This window comes from Atractosteus spatula, chromosome 5 (assembly GCF_055471065.1).
Source record: "Atractosteus spatula isolate fAtrSpa1 chromosome 5, fAtrSpa1.hap1, whole genome shotgun sequence".
NCBI classification, from domain to species: Eukaryota; Metazoa; Chordata; class Actinopteri; order Semionotiformes; family Lepisosteidae; genus Atractosteus; species Atractosteus spatula.
The window spans coordinates 1,257,501-1,280,000 of record NC_142710.1 but is presented as its reverse complement, the minus strand read 5'-3'; the positions used below and the strand labels follow the sequence as shown (position 1 = coordinate 1,280,000).

At 56.0% G+C, this 22,500-nt stretch overlaps 1 protein-coding gene across 1 annotated transcript in view; it reads left to right on the top strand.

The window, feature by feature from the left end:
- chd8 (chromodomain helicase DNA binding protein 8) overlaps nt 1–22,500 on the top strand; it is a 50,201-nt gene that overhangs the window by 4,763 nt on the left and 22,938 nt on the right. Inside the window, exons 5-21 of the mRNA XM_088915957.1 lie at nt 146–263; nt 346–525; nt 2,228–2,296; nt 2,621–2,676; nt 3,319–3,436; nt 4,026–4,109; nt 8,032–8,169; nt 8,551–8,672; nt 12,199–12,442; nt 13,543–13,719; nt 14,863–15,006; nt 15,673–15,931; nt 18,195–18,405; nt 18,877–19,072; nt 19,220–19,387; nt 19,776–19,955; nt 21,081–21,191. Coding sequence (XP_088772083.1) covers nt 146–263; nt 346–525; nt 2,228–2,296; nt 2,621–2,676; nt 3,319–3,436; nt 4,026–4,109; nt 8,032–8,169; nt 8,551–8,672; nt 12,199–12,442; nt 13,543–13,719; nt 14,863–15,006; nt 15,673–15,931; nt 18,195–18,405; nt 18,877–19,072; nt 19,220–19,387; nt 19,776–19,955; nt 21,081–21,191 — 2,575 coding nt within the window. The remainder of the gene's footprint in view (nt 1–145; nt 264–345; nt 526–2,227; nt 2,297–2,620; nt 2,677–3,318; nt 3,437–4,025; nt 4,110–8,031; nt 8,170–8,550; nt 8,673–12,198; nt 12,443–13,542; nt 13,720–14,862; nt 15,007–15,672; nt 15,932–18,194; nt 18,406–18,876; nt 19,073–19,219; nt 19,388–19,775; nt 19,956–21,080; nt 21,192–22,500) is intronic.

Sequence of the window (22,500 nt, the reverse complement as noted above, 5' to 3'; positions counted from 1 at the left end):
ATCTGTCTGCCTCCCCCCGCTGCGCCTCCCCGGTCTATCTGTCTGTCTCCCCCCGCTGCGCCTCCCCCATCTGTCTGCCTCCCCCCATCTGTCTGTCTCTCTCTGTCTCACCTTTGTCTTACCTGTGTCTCTCCCTGTCTCCCAGCACCATCACTCCGGTGGTTGGGAAGAAGCGGAAGCGGACGGGCTCCTCGGAGAACTCCGAAGGGGAGCTGAGCCCCCCAGCTTCTCCCCGGGCGGAGGAGGAGGAGAGCGGCCTGCAGGTGGGTCTCGCCCGTCTCCCCCTCCCAATCCCCTCTGCCTGCCCTCCCCTCGGCCGCCCTGACCCTCCCCCCCCACCCGCAGAAGCGGCGCTCCAACCGGCAGGTCAAGAGGAAGAAGTACACCGAGGACCTGGACATCAAGATCACGGACGACGAGGACGAGCAGGAGGAGGAGGTGGACGTCACCACCATGAGCAGGGAGCTGCCCATCCCAGAGCAGCTGGGGGACGGGGATGGACTGCCGGCCATGCAGTTCTTCGTGGTGAGATAATCCACTCTGGACACTCCAGTACATTAACACTGCACTGAGAGAGAGGGGTTCATACAGACACACTGACTGACTGGACACTCCAGTACATTAACACTGCACTGAGAGAGAGGGGTTCATACAGACACACTGACTGACTGGACACTCCAGTACATTAACACTGCACTGAGAGAGAGGGGTTCATACAGACACACTGACTGACTGGACACTCCAGTACATTAACACTGCACTGAGAGAGAGGGGTTAATACAGACACACTGACTGACTGGACACTCCAGTACATTAACACTGCACTGAGAGAGAGGGGTTCATACAGACACACTGACTGGACACTCCAGTACATTAACACTGCACTGAGAGAGAGGGGTTCATACAGACACACTGACTGGACACTCCAGTACATTAACACTGCACTGAGAGAGAGGGGTTCATACAGACACACTGACTGGACACTCCAGTACATTAACACTGCACTGAGAGAGAGGGGTTCATACAGACACACTGACTGGACACTCCAGTACATTAACACTGCACTGAGAGAGAGGGGTTCATACAGACACACTGACTGACTGGACACTCCAGTACATTAACACTGCACTGAGAGAGAGGGGTTCATACAGACACACTGACTGACTGGACACTCCAGTACATTAACACTGCACTGAGAGAGAGGGGTTCATACAGACACACTGACTGGACACTCCAGTACATTAACACTGCACTGAGAGAGAGGGGTTCATACAGACACACTGACTGGACACCCCAGTACATGAACACTGCACTGAGAGAGAGGGGTTAATACAGACACACTGACTGGACACTCCAGTACATTAACACTGCACTGAGAGAGAGGGGTTCATACAGACACACTGACTGGACACTCCAGTACATTAACACTGCACTGAGAGAGAGGGGTTCATACAGACACACTGACTGGACACTCCAGTACATTAACACTGCACTGAGAGAGAGGGGTTCATACAGACACACTGACTGACTGGACACTCCAGTACATTAACACTGCACTGAGAGAGAGGGGTTCATACAGACACACTGACTGACTGGACACTCCAGTACATTAACACTGCACTGAGAGAGAGGGGTTCATACAGACACACTGACTGACTGGACACTCCAGTACATTAACACTGCACTGAGAGAGAGGGGTTCATACAGACACACTGACTGGACACTCCAGTACATTAACACTGCACTGAGAGAGAGGGGTTCATACAGACACACTGACTGGACACTCCAGTACATTAACACTGCACTGAGAGAGAGGGGTTCATACAGACACACTGACTGACTGGACACTCCAGTACATTAACACTGCCCTGAGAGAGAGGGGTTCATACAGACACACTGACTGACTGGACACTCCAGTACATTAACACTGCACTGAGAGAGAGGGGTTCATACAGACACACTGACTGACTGGACACTCCAGTACATTAACACTGCACTGAGAGAGAGGGGTTCATACAGACACACTGACTGGACACTCCAGTACATTAACACTGCACTGAGAGAGAGGGGTTCATACAGACACACTGACTGACTGGACACTCCTGTACATTAACACTGCACTGAGAGAGAGGGGTTCATACAGACACACTGACACAACACTGCTGGGAGTTAGGAGTTTACAGAGAGCTGGAGAGCTCAGCTGTTGATGATGATGATGGTCTTGCAGGAGAACCCCAGCGAGGAGGATGCTGCTATCGTGGATAAAGTGCTTTCCATGCGGGTCAGCAGGAAAGAGGTGGGTCAGAGGGAGTGTCAGTGTGGGTGTCGGGGAGTTTACACAGTGGGCTGCTACTGTTCCTCAGTGTGGGTGTGGGGGTGTCGCTGTGGGCGTGGGGGACTGTGGGTGGTTGAAGATGGTGGGGTGCTGCTGTGGGCGTGGGGGACTGTGGGTGGTTGAAGATGGTGGGGTGGCGCTGTGGGCGTGGGGGACTGTGGGTGGTTGAAGACCGCTGTGGACCGTCATGCTGTGAGAGTTGTTGAATGGACACAGGGGCTGCGTGCTGAGTAGCTGTCGGGTCTTAATCCGTGTGCTCAACCTCCTTGCCTCTCTGTTTTGCAGATCTCCCCTGGTCAGTACGTCAATGTGGAGGAGTTCTTTGTGAAATACAAGAACTAGTAAGTATGGTGGCTTGTCATGCATGCACACCCTGTAGGGGGAGACAAAGTACACCGGTAGATTACTGTGAGCAGGACTAAACATCATATGATGGAGCACATGTTAATCTAGAGATTAACATAGACTTTAGTAACACAGAGATTAATACAGACCCTAATATAGACCCTAGAGACACTCCTCACACAGAGATTAATACAGACACTAATATAGACCCCAGAGACACTCCTCACACAGAGAGATTAATACAGACCCTAGAGACGCTCCTCACACAGAGAGATTAATACAGACCCCAGAGACACTCCTCACACAGAGAGATTAATACAGGCTCTAATACAGACCCCAGAGACACTCCTTACACAGATTAATACAGACCCCAGAGACACTCCTCACACAGAGAGATTAATACAGACCCTAATACAGCCCCAGACACTCACACAGAGAGATTAATGCAGACCCTAATTCAGACCCCAGAGACACTCCTCACACAGAGATTAATACAGACCCCAGAGACACCCCACACACAGAGAGATTAATACAGACCCTAATTCAGACCCCAGAGACACCCCACACACAGATTAATACAGACCCCAGAGACGCTTCTCACACAGAGACACTAATGGAAACCTGCCTCTGGACCTCAGCTCGTACCTGCACTGTGAGTGGGCCACCATGGAGCAGCTGGAGAGGGACAAGCGGATCCACCAGAAGCTCAAGAGGTTCAAGACCAAGATGGCTCAGATGCGGCACCTGTTCCAGGAGGTCAGTGAGGGCGGGAGCTCCCCGACACGCCCCCGTGTCAAGTTCGTTTCAGTTGGGGTTTTCGTTTTTCCCTTCTGTGTTCCAAACCGCGTGGCAGTCAAGTATCTCGAATCCCGACAACGTCACAAAGTGTGCAGCTGTGCTTGCTTTCAAATGTATGTGTCCATCCCTGGAGAAGACGTCCCTTCCCTAGGGCGGCGCGGTGTCCTTTGTGTTAGTGGTAATGCACTCCTGATCCTGGAGGGGGCGCTGTCTCGTTTGTTTGTGTTTAATTTGACCCTGCCCCGGTCACGGCTCGATTCGCACCCCGTTGCTCTCTGAAGTGGGATTTATCGTCACCTGCCTTCTCAGTCTTTGCTGATTGAGGATCAGAAGTTTACCTACGAAACCGGGGATTGTGCGGGGGGGGGAGGGGGTTGGCACGATTCATTCTGGGTGTCATTTCTCTTCCTGTGCCCGAAGGTCCAGGCCAGAGGCGCGCGTCTCGGTCGGTTCTTCCCGGCTGGTTTATCTCACCTCCCTCTCGTCTCTCTCTCTCCCCCTGTCCTTCTGTCCTCTGTCCTGCTCTCCCCTCTCCCTCCGTGTGCAGGACGAGGAGCCCTTCAACCCCGACTATGTGGAGGTGGACAGGATCCTGGACGAGTCCCACAGTGTGGACAAGGACAACGGAGAGGTGAGGGTCCCGGTCCCACCGGCTTTGCCTTCCACAGCGTGAGGCGCTGTTGTTGCCTGGTGAAGTCGAGTGTTGCACTGTGTGTTGCTGTGTTGTACTTGGCAGTGTGCTACCTGGTGAAGTGGTGTGTGACGCTGACTGTGTGTTGTTGTGTTGTTGTAGCCAGTAGTGGACTACCTGGTGAAGTGGTGTGTGACGCCGACTGTGTGCTGGTGTTGTGTTGTTGTTGTAGCCGGTGGTGGACTACCTGGTGAAGTGGTGTGTGACGCTGCCTGTGTTGTGTTGTTGTAGCCGGTGGTATATTACCTGGTGAAGTGGTGTGTGACGCTGGCTGTGTGTTGTTGTAGCCGGTGGTGGACTACCTGGTGAAGTGGTGTGTGACGCTGCCTGTGTGTTGTTGTGTTGTTGTAGCCGGTGGTGTACTACCTGGTGAAGTGGTGTGTGACGCTGACTGTGTGTTGCTGTGTTGTACTTGGCAGTGTGCTACCTGGTGAAGTGGTGTGTGACGCTGACTGTGTACTGGTGTTGTGTTGTTGTAGCCAGTAGTGGACTACCTGGTGAAGTGGTGTGTGGCGCCGACTGTGTGTTGTTGTGTTGTTGTAGCCGGTGGTGTACTACCTGGTGAAGTGGTGTATGATGCTGACTGTGTGCTGGTGTTGTTGTGTTGTTGTAGCCGGTGGTGTACTACCTGGTGAAGTGGTGTGTGACGCTGCCTGTGTTGTGTTGTTGTAGCCGGTGGTATATTACCTGGTGAAGTGGTGTGTGACGCTGGCTGTGTGTTGTTGTAGCCGGTGGTGGACTACCTGGTGAAGTGGTGTGTGACGCTGCCTGTGTGTTGTTGTGTTGTTGTAGCCGGTGGTGTACTACCTGGTGAAGTGGTGTGTGACGCTGACTGTGTGTTGCTGTGTTGTACTTGGCAGTGTGCTACCTGGTGAAGTGGTGTGTGACGCTGACTGTGTGTTGCTGTGTTGTACTTGGCAGTGTGCTACCTGGTGAAGTGGTGTGTGACGCTGACTGTGTACTGGTGTTGTGTTGTGTTGTTGTAGCCAGTAGTGGACTACCTGGTGAAGTGGTGTGTGGCGCCGACTGTGTGTTGTTGTGTTGTTGTAGCCGGTGGTGTACTACCTGGTGAAGTGGTGTATGATGCTGACTGTGTGCTGGTGTTGTGTTGTTGTTGTAGCCGGTGGTGTACTACCTGGTGAAGTGGTGTGTGACGCTGCCTGTGTGTTGTTGTGTTGTTGTAGCCGGTGGTGTACTACCTGGTGAAGTGGTGTGTGACGCTGCCTGTGTGTTGTTGTGTTGTTGTAGCCGGTGGTGGACTACCTGGTGAAGTGGTGTGTGACGCTGCCTGTGTTGTGTTGTTGTAGCCGGTGGTATATTACCTGGTGAAGTGGTGTGTGACGCTGGCTGTGTGTTGTTGTAGCCGGTGGTGGACTACCTGGTGAAGTGGTGTGTGACGCTGCCTGTGTGTTGTTGTGTTGTTGTAGCCAGTGGTGTACTACCTGGTGAAGTGGTGTGTGACGCTGACTGTGTGTTGCTGTGTTGTACTTGGCAGTGTGCTACCTGGTGAAGTGGTGTGTGACGCTGACTGTGTACTGGTGTTGTGTTGTGTTGTTGTAGCCAGTAGTGGACTACCTGGTGAAGTGGTGTGTGGCGCCGACTGTGTGTTGTTGTAGCCAGTAGTGGACTACCTGGTGAAGTGGTGTGTGACGCTGCCTGTGTGTTGTTGTGTTGTACTTGGCAGTGTACTACCTGGTGAAGTGGTGTGTGACGCTGACTGTGTGTTGCTGTGTTGTACTTGGCAGTGTGCTACCTGGTGAAGTGGTGTGTGACGCTGACTGTGTACTGGTGTTGTGTTGTGTTGTTGTAGCCAGTAGTGGACTACCTGGTGAAGTGGTGTGTGGCGCCGACTGTGTGCTGGTGTTGTTGTGTTGTTGTAGCCAGTGGTGTACTACCTGGTGAAGTGGTGTGCGACGCTGCCTGTGTTGTGTTGTTGTAGCCGGTGGTATATTACCTGGTGAAGTGGTGTGTGACGCTGACTGTGTTGTGTTGTTGTAGCCGGTGGTGTACTACCTGGTGAAGTGGTGTGTGACACTGACTGTGTGTTGTTGTTGCCGGTGGTGGACTACCTGGTGAAGTGGTGTGTGACGCTGACTGTGTGTTGTTGTGTTGTTGTAGCCGGTGGTGGACTACCTGGTGAAGTGGTGTGTGACGCTGACTGTGTACTGGTGTTGTGTTGTGTTGTTGTAGCCAGTAGTGGACTACCTGGTGAAGTGGTGTGTGGCGCCGACTGTGTGCTGGTGTTGTTGTGTTGTTGTAGCCGGTGGTGTACTACCTGGTGAAGTGGTGTGCGACGCTGCCTGTGTTGTGTTGTTGTAGCCGGTGGTATATTACCTGGTGAAGTGGTGTGTGACGCTGACTGTGTGTTGTTGTGTTGTTGTAGCCGGTGGTGTACTACCTGGTGAAGTGGTGTGCGACGCTGCCTGTGTTGTGTTGTTGTAGCCGGTGGTATATTACCTGGTGAAGTGGTGTGTGACACTGACTGTGTGTTGTTGTTGCCGGTGGTGGACTACCTGGTGAAGTGGTGTGTGGCGCCGACTGTGTGCTGGTGTTGTTGTGTTGTTGTAGCCGGTGGTGTACTACCTGGTGAAGTGGTGTGCGACGCTGCCTGTGTTGTGTTGTTGTGTTGTTGTAGCCGGTGGTGGACTACCTGGTGAAGTGGTGTGTGACGCTGACTGTGTGTTGTTGTGTTGTTGTAGCCTGTGGTGTACTACCTGGTGAAGTGGTGTATGATGCTGACTGTGTGCTGGTGTTGTGTTGTTGTTGTAGCCGGTGGTGTACTACCTGGTGAAGTGGTGTGTGGCGCCGACTGTGTGCTGGTGTTGTTGTGTTGTTGTTGCCGGTGGTGTACTACCTGGTGAAGTGGTGTGCGACGCTGCCTGTGTTGTGTTGTTGTAGCCGGTGGTATATTACCTGGTGAAGTGGTGTGTGACACTGACTGTGTGTTGTTGTAGCCGGTGGTGTACTACCTGGTGAAGTGGTGTATGATGCTGACTGTGTGCTGGTGTTGTGTTGTTGTTGTAGCCGGTGGTGTACTACCTGGTGAAGTGGTGTGTGACGCTGCCTGTGTGTTGTTGTGTTGTTGTAGCCGGTGGTGTACTACCTGGTGAAGTGGTGTGTGACGCTGCCTGTGTGTTGTTGTGTTGTTGTAGCCTGTGGTGTACTACCTGGTGAAGTGGTGTATGATGCTGACTGTGTGCTGGTGTTGTGTTGTTGTTGTAGCCGGTGGTGTACTACCTGGTGAAGTGGTGTGTGGCGCCGACTGTGTGCTGGTGTTGTTGTGTTGTTGTTGCCGGTGGTGTACTACCTGGTGAAGTGGTGTGCGACGCTGCCTGTGTTGTGTTGTTGTAGCCGGTGGTATATTACCTGGTGAAGTGGTGTGTGACACTGACTGTGTGTTGTTGTTGCCGGTGGTGTACTACCTGGTGAAGTGGTGTGTGACGCTGACTGTGTACTGGTGTTGTGTTGTGTTGTTGTAGCCAGTAGTGGACTACCTGGTGAAGTGGTGTGTGACGCCGACTGTGTGCTGGTGTTGTTGTGTTGTTGTAGCCGGTGGTGTACTACCTGGTGAAGTGGTGTGCGACGCTGCCTGTGTTGTGTTGTTGTAGCCGGTGGTATATTACCTGGTGAAGTGGTGTGTGACACTGACTGTGTGTTGTTGTTGCCGGTGGTGGACTACCTGGTGAAGTGGTGTGTGACGCTGACTGTGTGTTGTTGTGTTGTTGTAGCCGGTGGTGGACTACCTGGTGAAGTGGTGTGTGACGCTGACTGTGTGTTGTTGTGTTGTTGTAGCCGGTGGTGGACTACCTGGTGAAGTGGTGTATGATGCTGACTGTGTGCTGGTGTTGTGTTGTTGTTGTAGCCGGTGGTGTACTACCTGGTGAAGTGGTGCTCTCTGCCCTATGAAGACTCCACCTGGGAGCTGAAGGAGGATGTGGACGAGGGAAAGGTCCTGGAGTTCAAGAAGATACAGAGCAGACAACCCTGCCTCAAGAGAGTGGTCAGTACTGTCCTCTGTGTCCATGTGCTCACTGTCCAGTGTCTGTCTCTAGAGTGGTCAGTACTGTCCCCTTCCTCTCCTCACAGTCTCCGTCTCTAGAGAGCAGTCAGTCTTGTCCTCTTGCTGTCCTCTGTGTCCATGTGCTCTCCTCACAGTGTCTGTCTCTAGAGAGAAGTCAGTCCTGTCCTCTTGCTGTCCTCTGTGTCCATGTGCTCTCCTCACAGTGTCTGTTTCTAGAGAGCAGTCAGTGCTGTCCTCTGTGTCCATGTGCTCTCCTCACAGTGTCTGTCTCCAGAGAGCAGTCAGTGCTGTGTCCATGCCGTCTGGGATATCAACACGAATCCTTTGTCTCCGTGTAATTAACCCACTTGTCTCCTCCAGCCTCGTCCACCAGCCAGCGCTTGGAAAAAGCTGGATCTTTCCCGGGAATACAAGAACGGGAATACTCTCCGGGAATACCAGCTGGAGGGAGTGAACTGGCTGCTCTTTAACTGGTACAACAGGTCAGTGTCTGCCTGCTGTACGATCTCTCCTCCCTTCCTGTCTCCCTGTCTCTCTCTGCTGTACGATCTCTCCTCCCTTCCTGTCTCTCTCTCTGCTGTACGATCTCTCCTCCCTCCCTGTCTCTCTCTCTGCTGTACGATCTCTCCTCCCTCCCTGTCTCTCTCTCTGCTGTACGATCTCTCCTCCCTTCCTGTCTCTCTCTCTGCTGTACGATCTCTCCTCCCTTCCTGTCTCTCTCTCTGCTGTACGATCTCTCCTCCCTTCCTGTCTCCCTGTCTCTCTCTCTGCTGTACGATCTCTCCTCCCTCCCTGTCTCCCTGTCTCTCTCTCTGCTGTACGATCTCTCCTCCCTCCCTGTCTCTCTCTCTGCTGTACGATCTCACCTCCCTCCCTGTCTCCCTGTCTCTCTCTGCTGTACGATCTCTCCTCCCTCCCTGTCTCCCTCTCTCTCTGCTGTACGATCTCTCCTCCCTCCCTGTCTCCCTGTCTCTCTCTCTGCTGTACGATCTCTCCTCCCTCCCTGTCTCTCTCTCTGCTGTACGATCTCTCCTCCCTCCCTGTCTCTCTCTGCTGTACGATCTCTCCTCCCTCCCTGTCTCCCTGTCTCTCTCTGCTGTACGATCTCTCCTCCCTCCCTGTCTCCCTGTCTCTCTCTGCTGTACGATCTCTCCTCCCTCCCTGTCTCCCTGTCTCTCTCTCTGCTGTACGATCTCTCCTCCCTCCCTGTCTCTCTCTCTGCTGTACGATCTCTCCTCCCTCCCTGTCTCCCTGTCTCTCTCTGCTGTACGATCTCTCCTCCCTCCCTGTCTCCCTGTCTCTCTCTGCTGTACGATCTCTCCTCCCTCCCTGTCTCCCTGTCTCTCTCTCTGCTGTACGATCTCTCCTCCCTCCCTGTCTCTCTCTGCTGTACGATCTCTCCTCCCTCCCTGTCTGCCTGTCTCTCTCTGCTGTACGATCTCTCCTCCCTTCCTGTCTCTCTCTCTGCTGTACGATCTCTCCTCCCTCCCCGTCTCTCTCTCTGCTGTACGATCTCTCCTCCCTCCCTGTCTCCCTGTCTCTCTCTCTGCTGTACGATCTCACCTCCCTTCCTGTCTCCCTGTCTCTCTCTGCTGTACGATCTCTCCTCTCTCCCTGTCTCTCTCTGCTGTACGATCTCTCCTCCCTCCCTGTCTCCCTGTCTCTCTCTCTGCTGTACGATCTCTCCTCCCTCCCTGTCTCCCTGTCTCTCTCTCTGCTGTACGATCTCTCCTCCCTTCCTGTCTCCCTGTCTCTCTCTCTGCTGTACGATCTCTCCTCCCTCCCTGTCTCTCTCTGCTGTACGATCTCTCCTCCCTCCCTGTCTGCCTGTCTCTCTCTGCTGTACGATCTCTCCTCCCTTCCTGTCTCTCTCTCTGCTGTACGATCTCTCCTCCCTCCCCGTCTCTCTCTCTGCTGTACGATCTCTCCTCCCTCCCTGTCTCCCTGTCTCTCTCTCTGCTGTACGATCTCACCTCCCTTCCTGTCTCCCTGTCTCTCTCTGCTGTACGATCTCTCCTCTCTCCCTGTCTCTCTCTGCTGTACGATCTCTCCTCCCTCCCTGTCTCCCTGTCTCTCTCTCTGCTGTACGATCTCTCCTCCCTCCCTGTCTCCCTGTCTCTCTCTCTGCTGTACGATCTCTCCTCCCTTCCTGTCTCCCTGTCTCTCTCTCTGCTGTACGATCTCTCCTCCCTCCCTGTCTCTCTCTGCTGTACGATCTCTCCTCCCTCCCTGTCTCCCTGTCTCTCTCTCTGCTGTACGATCTCACCTCCCTTCCTGTCTCCCTGTCTCTCTCTGCTGTACGATCTCTCCTCCCTCCCTGTCTCCCTGTCTCTCTCTCTGCTGTACGATCTCTCCTCCCTTCCTGTCTCCCTGTCTCTCTCTGCTGTACGATCTCTCCTCCCTCCCTGTCTCCCTGTCTCTCTCTGCTGTACGATCTCTCCTCCCTTCCTGTCTCTCTCTCTGCTGTACGATCTCTCCTCCCTCCCCGTCTCTCTCTCTGCTGTACGATCTCTCCTCCCTCCCCGTCTCTCTCTCTGCTGTACGATCTCTCCTCCCTCCCTGTCTCCCTGTCTCTCTCTCTGCTGTACGATCTCACCTCCCTTCCTGTCTCCCTGTCTCTCTCTGCTGTACGATCTCTCCTCCCTCCCTGTCTCCCTGTCTCTCTCTGCTGTACGATCTCTCCTCCCTCCCTGTCTCCCTGTCTCTCTCTCTGCTGTACGATCTCTCCTCCCTCCCTGTCTCTCTCTCTGCTGTACGATCTCTCCTCCCTTCCTGTCTCCCTGTCTCTCTCTCTGCTGTACGATCTCTCCTCCCTCCCTGTCTCCCTGTCTCTCTCTCTGCTGTACGATCTCACCTCCCTTCCTGTCTCCCTGTCTCTCTCTGCTGTACGATCTCTCCTCCCTCCCTGTCTCCCTGTCTCTCTCTCTGCTGTACGATCTCTCCTCCCTTCCTGTCTCCCTGTCTCTCTCTGCTGTACGATCTCTCCTCCCTCCCTGTCTCCCTGTCTCTCTCTGCTGTATGATCTCTCCTCCCTCCCTGTCTCCCTGTCTCTCTCTCTGCTGTACGATCTCTCCTCCCTTCCTGTCTCCCTGTCTCTCTCTCTGCTGTACGATCTCTCCTCCCTCCCTGTCTCTCTCTGCTGTACGATCTCTCCTCCCTCCCTGTCTGCCTGTCTCTCTCTCTGCTGTACGATCTCTCCTCCCTCCCCGTCTCTCTCTCTGCTGTACGATCTCTCCTCCCTCCCTGTCTCCCTGTCTCTCTCTCTGCTGTACGATCTCACCTCCCTTCCTCCCTCCCTGTCTCTCTCTGCTGTACGATCTCTCCTCCCTCCCTGTCTCCCTGTCTCTCTCTGCTGTACGATCTCTCCTCCCTCCCTGTCTCCCTGTCTCTCTCTCTGCTGTACGATCTCTCCTCCCTTCCTGTCTCCCTGTCTCTCTCTCTGCTGTACGATCTCTCCTCCCTCCCTGTCTCTCTCTCTGCTGTACGATCTCTCCTCCCTCCCTGTCTCCCTGTCTCTCTCTCTGCTGTACGATCTCTCCTCCCTTCCTGTCTCCCTGTCTCTCTCTCTGCTGTACGATCTCTCCTCCCTCCCTGTCTCCCTGTCTCTCTCTGCTGTACGATCTCTCCTCCCTCCCTGTCTCTCTGCTGTACTATCTCTCCTCCCTCCCTGTCTGCCTGTCTCTCTCTGCTGTACGATCTCTCCTCCCTCCCTGTCTGCCTGTCTCTCTCTGCTGTACGATCTCTCCTCCCTCCCTGTCTCTCTCTCTGCTGTACGATCTCTCCTCCCTCCCTGTCTCTCTCTGCTGTACGATCTCTCCTCCCTCCCTGTCTGCCTGTCTCTCTCTGCTGTACGATCTCTCCTCCCTCCCTGTCTCCCTGTCTCTCTCTCTGCTGTACGATCTCTCCTCCCTCCCTGTCTCTCTCTGCTGTACGATCTCTCCTCCCTCCCTGTCTGCCTGTCTCTCTCTGCTGTACGATCTCTCCTCCCTGTCTGCCTCCCTCCTGCAGGCAGAACTGTATCCTTGCGGATGAGATGGGTCTCGGGAAGACGATCCAGTCGATCACCCTGCTGTCGGAGATCCACAGCGTGGGGATCCGCGGTCCCTTCCTCGTCATTGCGCCACTGTCCACCATCGCCAACTGGGAGCGTGAGTTCGCCAGCTGGACTGAGATGAACGCCATTGTGTACCATGGCAGCCTGGCCAGCCGGCAGATGATACAGCAGTATGAGATGTACTGCAGGGATGATAAGGTGAGAGACAGTCCATTAACACTGCACTGAGAGAGAGGGGTTCATACAGACACACTGACTGACTGGACACTCCAGTACATTAACACTGCACTGAGAGAGAGGGGTTCATACAGACACACTGACTGACTGGACACTCCAGTACATTAACACTGCACTGAGAGAGAGGGGTTCATACAGACACACTGACTGGACACTCCAGTACATTAACACTGCACTGAGAGAGAGGGGTTCATACAGACACACTGACTGACTGGACACTCCAGTACATTAACACTGCACTGAGAGAGAGGGGTTCATACAGACACACTGACTGACTGGACACTCCAGTACATTAACACAGCACTGAGAGAGAGGGGTTCATACAGACACACTGACTGACTGGACACTCCAGTACATTAACACTGCACTGAGAGAGAGGGGTTCATACAGACACACTGACTGACTGGACACTCCAGTACATTAACACTGCACTGAGAGAGAGGGGTTCATACAGACACACTGACTGACTGGACACTCCAGTACATTAACACTGCACTGAGAGAGAGGGGTTCATACAGACACACTGACTGGACACTCCAGTACATTAACACTGCACTGAGAGAGAGGGGTTCATACAGACACACTGACTGACTGGACACTCCAGTACATTAACACTGCACTGAGAGAGAGGGGTTCATACAGACACACTGACTGACTGGACACTCCAGTACATTAACACTGCACTGAGAGAGAGGGGTTCATACAGACACACTGACTGACTGGACACTCCAGTACATTAACACTGCACTGAGAGAGAGGGGTTCATACAGACACACTGACTGGACACTCCAGTACATTAACACTGCACTGAGAGAGAGGGGTTCATACAGACACACTGACTGGACGTTATATCAGCTCTTTGACAGAACGGGACTGGTGTGTTTGCTAGAACAGTGGAATGTTTTGGGGTAGAGGCAGTCTTACCCAGCTCTGTTTTTCTGTCGGTGCTGCAGTATAAAAATCAGAAAGCAGATCCCACTCCGCCAGACGTTCAGGCTGCTGGTCGTGCTGTTGGCTGGGAGACGTCAAGGAATGACCTCTCACACCCCTCTCTCTCTCAGGGACACCTGATCCCGGGGGCCTACAAGTTCGACGCCCTGATCACCACGTTCGAGATGGTGCTGTCCGACTGCCCCGAGCTGCGGGAGATCGCCTGGCGCTGCGTGGTCATCGACGAGGCCCACCGCCTCAAGAACCGCAACTGCAAGCTGCTGGACAGCCTCAAGATGCTGGACCTGGTGAGAGGAGGGAGGGGGAGACGGTGAAGAGGGAGAGGGGCGGGGCTGGGGAGGAGGGGTGGAGCTTGGCGGAGGCGGGGCTGTGGAGAAGTGGGTGGGGCTGACTGGAGGCGGGGCTGTGGAGAAGTGGGTGGCGCTGACTGGAGGCGGAGCTGTGGAGAAGTGGGTGGGGCTGGCCGGAGGCGGGGCTGGCCGGAGGGGGGGGCTGTGGAGAAGTGGGTGGGGCTGGCCGGAGGCGGGGCTGGCTGGAGGCGGAGCTGTGGAGAAGGGGGTTGGTGGTGGCTGGAGGCGGGGCTGTGGAGAAGTGGGTGGGGCTGGCTGGAGGCGGGGCTGGCCGGAGGGGGGGGCTGTGGAGAAGTGGATGGGGCTGGCCGGAGGCAGGGCTGTGGAGAAGTGGGTGGGGCTGGCTGGAGGCGGAGCTGTGGAGAAGTCAGTGGGGCTGTCCGGAGGCGGGGCTGTGGAGAAGTGGGTGGGGCTGGCTGGAGGCGGAGCTGTGGAGAAGTGGGTGGGGCTGTCCGGAGGCGGGGCTGTGGAGAAGTGGGTGGGGCTGGCTGGAGGCGGGGCTGGCCGGAGGGGGGGGCTGTGGAGAAGTGGGTGGGGCTGGCCGGAGGCGGGGCTGGCCGGAGGGGGGGGGCTGTGGAGAAGTGGGTGGGGCTGGCCGGAGGCGGGGCTGTGGAGAAGTGGGTGGGGCTGTCTGGAGGCGGGGCTGTGGAGAAGTGGGTGGGGCTGTCCGGAGGCGGAGCTGTGGAGAAGTGGGTGGGGCTGGCCGGAGGCGGGGCTGTGGAGAAGTGGGTGGGGCTGTCTGGAGGCGGGGCTGTGGAGAAGTGGGTGGGGCTGTCCGGAGGCGGAGCTGTGGAGAAGTCGGTGGGGCTGTCCGGAGGCGGGGCTGTGGAGAAGTGAGTGGGGCTGGCTGGAGGCGGGGCTGGCCGGAGGGGGGGCTGTGGAGAAGTGGGTGGGGCTGTCCAGGGGCTGGGCTGTGGAGAAGTGGGTGGGGCTGTGCAGAGTCCGAGTTGGAAAAGCAAGTCGTGGGGACTTGTAAGGGGCAGACCTCCAGTGTGATCCTAGTCCGTTTTGGCCCTGGGATGTTTTGGGGGATCGCTGCCTCCTCCGATGACACTGACCGGCTCCATGCCCTCTTCCCAGGAGCACAAGGTCCTGCTGACGGGCACGCCCCTGCAGAACACCGTGGAGGAGCTGTTCAGCCTGCTGCACTTCCTCGAGCCCACGCAGTTCCCCTCGGAGACCGAGTTCCTCAAGGACTTCGGGGACCTCAAGACCGAGGAGCAGGTACGGAGCCCGAGAGGGGCTGGGGTGCGCAGATGATGGGCGAGCGAGGGTGACACTGAAAGGGTTCGAATGAAGAGTTGGGGGGGGCGGGTAGTGGTGTGTGTTGGGGCACACGGACAGTGTGGGTGGAGTGTGGGGACAAGAGAGGTGTGGGCGGCCCCTGGGGTGCCTGGCTAGTGTGGGCACTTTTGGGGACCCTGGGGGCAGGGAGGCAGGCAGTATCGGGGTGGGGTGTCAGGGTGCAGAGGGGGGCGGGGCCGGTTTCGGGGACCCTGGGGGCACCCCGGGGCGTTTCGGGGACACCGGGAGCACGGGGGCAGGCAGTATCGGGGTGGGCTGTCAGGGTGCAGGGGAGGGCGGGGCTGGTTTCGGGGACCCCGGGAGCGCGGGGACAGGCAGTATCGGGGTGGGCTGTCAGGGTGCAGGGGAGGGCGGGGCCGGTTTCGGGGACCCCGGGAGCGCGGGGACAGGCAGTATCGGGGTGGGCTGTCAGGGTGCAGGGGAGGGCGGGGCCGGTTTCGGGGACCCCGGGAGCACGGGGGCAGGCAGTATCGGGGTGGGCTGTCAGGGTGCAGGGGAGGGCGGGGCCGGTTTCGGGGACCCCGGGAGCGCGGGGGCAGGCGGTGTCTTGCCCGCATCAGCGCCCCCTCTCACCCCGCCCTTCAGGTGCAGAAGCTGCAGGCCATCCTGAAGCCCATGATGCTGCGGCGCCTGAAGGAGGACGTGGAGAAGAACCTGGCGCCCAAGCAGGAGACCATCATCGAGGTGGAGCTGACCGCCGTGCAGAAGAGATACTACCGCGCCATCCTGGAGCGCAACTTCACCTTCCTCAGCCAGGGGGCGGCGCAGAGCAGCAACGTGCCCAACCTGCTCAACGCCATGATGGAGCTGCGCAAGTGCTGCAACCACCCCTACCTCATCACCGGTAATTAACACTCATTAACACTCGTTAGTGCTCACTTCCTGCTGCTGCAGCTACCCCCACCTCATCACCGGTAATTAACACTCATTAACACTCGTTAGTGCTCACCTCCTGCTGCAGCCACCCCTACCTCATCACCGGTAATTAACACTCATTAACGCTCGTTAGTGCTCACCTCCTGCTGCTGCAGCCACCCCTACCTCATCACTGGTAATTAACACTCATTAACGCTAGTTAGTGCTCACTTCCTGCTGCTGCAGCCACCCCTACCTCATCACCGGTAATTAACACTCATTAACGCTCGTTAGTGCTCACCTCCTGCTGCTGCCACCCCACCTCATCACCGGTAATTAACACTCATTAACGCTAGTTAGTGCTCACTTCCTGCTGCTGCAGCCACCCCACCTCATCACCGGTAATTAACACTCATTAACACTCGTTAGTGCCCACCTCCTGCTGCAACCACCCCACCTCATCACCGGTAATTAACACTCATTAACACTCGTTAGTGCTCACCTCCTGCTGCAGCCACCCCTACCTCATCACCAGTAATTAACACTCATTAACACTCGTTAGTGCTCACCTCCTGCTGCTGCAGCCACCCCACCTCATCACCGGTAATTAACACTCATTAACGCTCGTTAGTGCTCACCTCCTGCTGCTGCAGCCACCCCACCTCATCACTGGTAATTAACACTCGTTAGTGCTCACCTCCTGCTGCAGCCACCCCACCTCATCACCGGTAATTAACACTCATTAACACTCGTTAGTGCTCACCTCCTGCTGCAGCTACCCCACCTCATCACCGGTAATTAACACTCATTAACACTCGTTAGTGCTCACCTCCTGCTGCAGCCACCCCTACCTCATCACCGGTAATTAACACTCATTAACACTCGTTAGTGCTCACCTCCTGCTGCAGCCACCCCTACCTCATCACCGGTAATTAACACTCATTAACACTCGTTAGTGCCCACTTCCTGCTGCTGCAGCTACCCCACCTCATCACCGGTAATTAACACTCATTAATGCTTGTTAGTGCTCACCTCCTGCTGCAGCCACCCCACCTCATCACCGGTAATTAACACTCATTAACACTCGTTAGTGCTCACCTCCTGCTGCTGCAGCCACCCCTACCTCATCACCGGTAATTAACACTCATTAACGCTCGTTAGTGCTCACCTACTGCTGCTGCCACCCCACCTCATCACCGGTAATTAACACTCATTAACGCTCGTTAGTGCTCACCTACTGCTGCTGCCACCCCACCTCATCACCGGTAATTAACACTCATTAACGCTAGTTAGTGCTCACTTCCTGCTGCTGCAGCCACCCCACCTCATCACCGGTAATTAACACTCATTAACGCTTGTTAGTGCTCACCTCCTGCTGCTGCAGCCACCCCACCTCATCACCGGTAATTAACACTCATTAACACTCGTTAGTGCTCACCTCCTGCTGCAGCTACCCCACCTCATCACCGGTAATTAACACTCATTAACACTCGTTAGTGCTCACCTCCTGCTGCAGCCACCCCTACCTCATCACCGGTAATTAACACTCATTAACACTCGTTAGTGCTCACCTCCTGCTGCAGCCACCCCTACCTCATCACCGGTAATTAACACTCATTAACGCTCGTTAGTGCCCACTTCCTGCTGCTGCAGCCACCCCACCTCATCACCGGTAATTAACACTCATTAACGCTTGTTAGTGCTCACCTCCTGCTGCAGCTACCCCACCTCATCACCGGTAATTAACACTCATTAACACTCGTTAGTGCTCACCTCCTGCTGCAGCCACCCCCACCTCATCACCGGTAATTAACACTCATTAACACTCGTTAGTGCCCACCTCCTGCTGCAGCCACACACCCATCTCTTAATATCTCTCTCCCCCCCTGCCTCTGTCTCTTTCTCTCTCCCCCCCCCGCCTCTGTCTCTCTCTCTCCCCCCCCCGCCTCTGTCTCTCTCTCTCCCCCCCCCTGCCTCTGTCTCTCTCTCTCCCCCCCTGCCTCTGTCTCTCTCTCTCTCCCCCCTGCCTCTGTCTCTCTCTCTCTCCCCCCCCGCCTCTGTCTCTCTCTCTCTCCCCCCTGCCTCTGTCTCTCTCTCTCTCCCCCCCCCGCCTCTGTCTCTCTCTCTCTCCCCCCCTGCCTCTGTCTCTCTCTCTCTCTCCCCCCCTGCCTCTGTCTCTCTCTCTCTTTCCCCCCCTGCCTCTGTCTCTCTCTCTCTCCCCCCCTGCCTCTGTCTCTCTCTCTCTGCCTCAGGGGCGGAGGAGAAGATCCTGTGTGAGCTCAGGGAGGTCTACGACCCCATGGCCCCCGACTTCCACCTGCAGGCCCTGGTGCGCTCCGCCGGCAAGCTGGTGCTGATCGACAAGCTGCTGCCCAAGCTGAAGGCCGGCGGCCACAAGGTGCTCATCTTCTCCCAGATGGTGCGCTGCCTGGACATCCTGGAGGACTACCTCATCCACAAGAGGTCAGTGCGGGGCCGCGCTGTCCTGCTCCTCAGTGTGGGAGGGCGGGGGGCGCTGCGTTCCTGCAGGCGGGCCGCTCCTGAGTCAGGACAGCGCCGGAGCTGTGGGTGTGTTTCACTGGCACGAGGACCAGTGTTTTCCTGTAATGAGGGTGAGCAGCACCCGGGTGGGGCTGCACACTGGGGGGGGTGGAGGGGATCCCCATGACCTGTAAAGCGCTTTGAGTGGAGTGTCCAGAAAAGAGCTATATAAGTGTAAGCAATTATTATTATTATTATTATTAGTGTTTCATGCGGCTGAACCGTATTAACAGAGTCGTGGGTCGCGGCGCCCGGCTGCGGTGATTCTTGCCGAGCCGGGTGTGCGGTTGTTTAGATCGTGAGGGGCGCGTCGTCGCGTCCGTCTCGCGCCCGAGCCTGTGCGTGTCCCTGTCCGCCGCTCTGAGCTGGGCGTGTCCCGTGCCTCCCCGGCAGGTACCTGTACGAGCGCATCGATGGGCGCGTGCGCGGGAACCTGCGGCAGGCGGCCATCGACCGCTTCAGCCGCCCGGACTCGGACCGCTTCGTCTTCCTGCTGTGCACGCGGGCGGGGGGGCTGGGCATCAACCTGACGGCCGCCGACACCTGCATCATCTTCGACTCGGACTGGAACCCCCAGAACGACCTGCAGGTGAGCGGCGCCGTGTCCGCGGCGGGGCGCGCGCCGGCGAGTCCGGGTTCCCGTCATCACACCGGACCGGCGAATGAGCCGCCGTCGGTACTACCGTTGGCCAGTTCCTCGCAGCTAATCTCCCGGTCTCTCCCCCCCCCCCCCCAGGCCCAGGCGCGGTGCCACCGCATCGGCCAGTCCAAGGCAGTGAAGGTGTACCGGCTCATCACGCGCAACTCCTACGAGAGGGAGATGTTCGACAAGGCCAGCCTGAAGCTGGGGCTGGACAAGGCCGTGCTGCAGAGCATGAGCGGCAAGGAGAGCAACGTCAACGGGGTCAGTGCATCCCGCCGCGTCCGGCCCCTGCCTCTCTCCGGGAGACCGCCTTCCCGCGTGGCAGTTTTCACTGCTTCCGTTTGCAAATTGGCCGTCCTTCGGTCCGGCAAAGGAGAGTGGGTAAAGGTTTATTAAACGCTGAAATGAAAAGGGAAGAAACGCAGCGTCCCAGCTGTGCAGCCGGCTTCTGGTGTGGTTTCACGGCGGAGAAGTTCTTCCAGCCTGAAGTAAACCTTCATCTGTTCCTTTGCAACCTGCGCATGCTGACGCAGCCCCCTGCTTGAGCTGTCCTCCGCTCTTGTCTGCTGCGTCTTTCTTCGCTCTCCCTCCTTCCCCGATCGGCCACGGTGCTTGACGGCGCGCGCTCCTCCGTCTCCCCCTCCCGCAGATCCAGCAGTTCTCGAAGAAGGAGATCGAGGACCTGCTGCGGAAGGGGGCGTACGCGGCCATCATGGACGAGGGAGACGAGGGGAACAAGTTCTGCGAGGAGGACATCGACCAGATCCTGCAGCGCCGAGCCACCACCATCACCATCGAGAGCGAGGGCAAGGGCTCCACCTTCTCCAAGGTCAGATGCCGCTCCTGTCCAATGCTTTCAGGTGGCATGCGAGTGTAGGACGCCTGCTGTTTCTCCTTGGGGCATGAGCTCGTGAGTGTGGGACGCCTGTCCAATTGATCTGTGAGCGTGAGCTCGCGGATGTAGGACGCCTGTCCAATTGATCTGTGAGCGTGAGCTCGCGACTGTGGGACGCCTGTCCAATTGATCTGTGAGCGTGAGCTCACGGGTGTAGGACGCCTGTCCAATTGATCTGTGAGCGTGAGCTCGCGACTGTGGGACGCCTGTCCAATTGATCTGTGAGCGTGAGCTCGCGACTGTGGGACGCCTGTCCAATTGATCTGTGAGCGTGAGCTCGCGGGTGTAGGACGCCTGTCCAATTGATCTGTGAGCGTGAGCTCGCGACTGTGGGACGCCTGTCCAATTGATCTGTGAGCGTGAGCTCGCGGGTGTAGGACGCCTGTCCAATTGATCTGTGAGCGTGAGCTCGCGACTGTGGGACGCCTGTCCAATTGATCTGTGAGCGTGAGCTCGCGGGTGTAGGACGCCTGTCCAATTGATCTGTGAACGTGAGCTCGCGACTGTGGGACGCCTGTCCAATTGATCTGTGAGCGTGAGCTCGCGGGTGTAGGACGCCTGTCCAATTGATCTGTGAGCGTGAGTTTGCGGGTGTAGGACGCCTGTCCAATTGATCTGTGAGCGTGAGCTCGCGGCTGTAGGACGCCTGTCCAATTGATCTGTGAGCGTGAGCTCGCGGCTGTAGGACGCCTGTCCAATTGATCTGTGAGCGTGAGCTCGCGGCTGTAGGACGCCTGTCCAATTGATCTGTGAGCGTGAGCTCGCGGCTGTAGGACGCCTGTCCAATTGATCTGTGAGCATGAGTTTGCGGGTGTAGGACGCCTGTCCAATTGATCTGTGAGCATGAGTTTGCGGGTGTAGGACGCCTGGCGTTTTACCTTTGGGAGCGAGTTTGCGAGTGTGTTCTCTGGCTGGTTTATATAACAAAGGTCACCGGGTGTTTTTCGTTGGCCTGAGTTAGGGAGTGCGAGTGTGGGACACCTGCCATGTTGCAGGTGGGTGTGTGAGTGTGTGTTCGACCTCTGCACTTGCTTGTGTAACTCTTGTCTGTCCATCCAGGCTAGTTTTGTCGCATCAGAAAACCGGACTGACATTGCCCTGGACGACCCGAACTTCTGGCAGAAGTGGGCTAAGAAGGCCGACATCGACCTGGATTCAATCAACAGGAAGGTACAGTGGTATTTCTCTCTCAGTGCAGTGTTAATGTACTGGAGTGTCCAGTCAGTCAGTGTGTCTGTATGAACCCCTCTCTCTCAGTGCAGTGTTAATGTACTGGAGTGTCCAGTCAGTCAGTGTGTCTGTATGAACCCCTCTCTCTCAGTGCAGTGTTAATGTACTGGAGTGTCCAGTCAGTCAGTGTGTCTGTATGAACCCCTCTCTCTCAGTGCAGTGTTAATGTACTGGAGTGTCCAGTCAGTGTGTCTGTATGAACCCCTCTCTCTCAGTGCAGTGTTAATGTACTGGAGTGTCCAGTCAGTGTGTCTGTATGAACCCCTCTCTCTCAGTGCAGTGTTAATGTACTGGAGTGTCCAGTCAGTCAGTGTGTCTGTATGAACCCCTCTCTCTCAGTGCAGTGTTAATGTACTGGAGTGTCCAGTCAGTGTGTCTGTATGAACCCCTCTCTCTCAGTGCAGTGTTAATGTACTGGAGTGTCCAGTCAGTCAGTGTGTCTGTATGAACCCCTCTCTCTCAGTGCAGTGTTAATGTACTGGAGTGTCCAGTCAGTCAGTGTGTCTGTATGAACCCCTCTATCTCAGTGCAGTGTTAATGTACTGGAGTGTCCAGTCAGTCAGTGTGTCTGTATGAACCCCTCTCTCTCAGTGCAGTGTTAATGTACTGGAGTGTCCAGTCAGTCAGTGTGTCTGTATGAACCCCTCTCTCTCAGTGCAGTGTTAATGTACTGGAGTGTCCAGTCAGTGTGTCTGTATGAACCCCTCTCTCTCAGTGCAGTGTTAATGTACTGGAGTGTCCAGTCAGTCAGTGTGTCTGTATGAACCCCTCTCTCTCAGTGCAGTGTTAATGTACTGGAGTGTCCAGTCAGTCAGTGTGTCTGTATGAACCCCTCTCTCTCAGTGCAGTGTTAATGTACTGGAGTGTCCAGTCAGTGTGTCTGTATGAACCCCTCTCTCTCAGTGCAGTGTTAATGTACTGGAGTGTCCAGTCAGTCAGTGTGTCTGTATGAACCCCTCTCTCTCAGTGCAGTGTTAATGTACTGGAGTGTCCAGTCAGTCAGTGTGTCTGTATGAACCCCTCTCTCTCAGTGCAGTGTTAATGTACTGGAGTGTCCAGTCAGTCAGTGTGTCTGTATGAACCCCTCTCTCTCAGTGCAGTGTCAATGTACTGGAGTGTCCAGTCAGTCAGTGTGTCTGTATGAACCCCTCTATCTCAGTGCAGTGTTAATGTACTGGAGTGTCCAGTCAGTCAGTGTGTCTGTATGAACCCCTCTCTCTCAGTGCAGTGTTAATGTACTGGAGTGTCC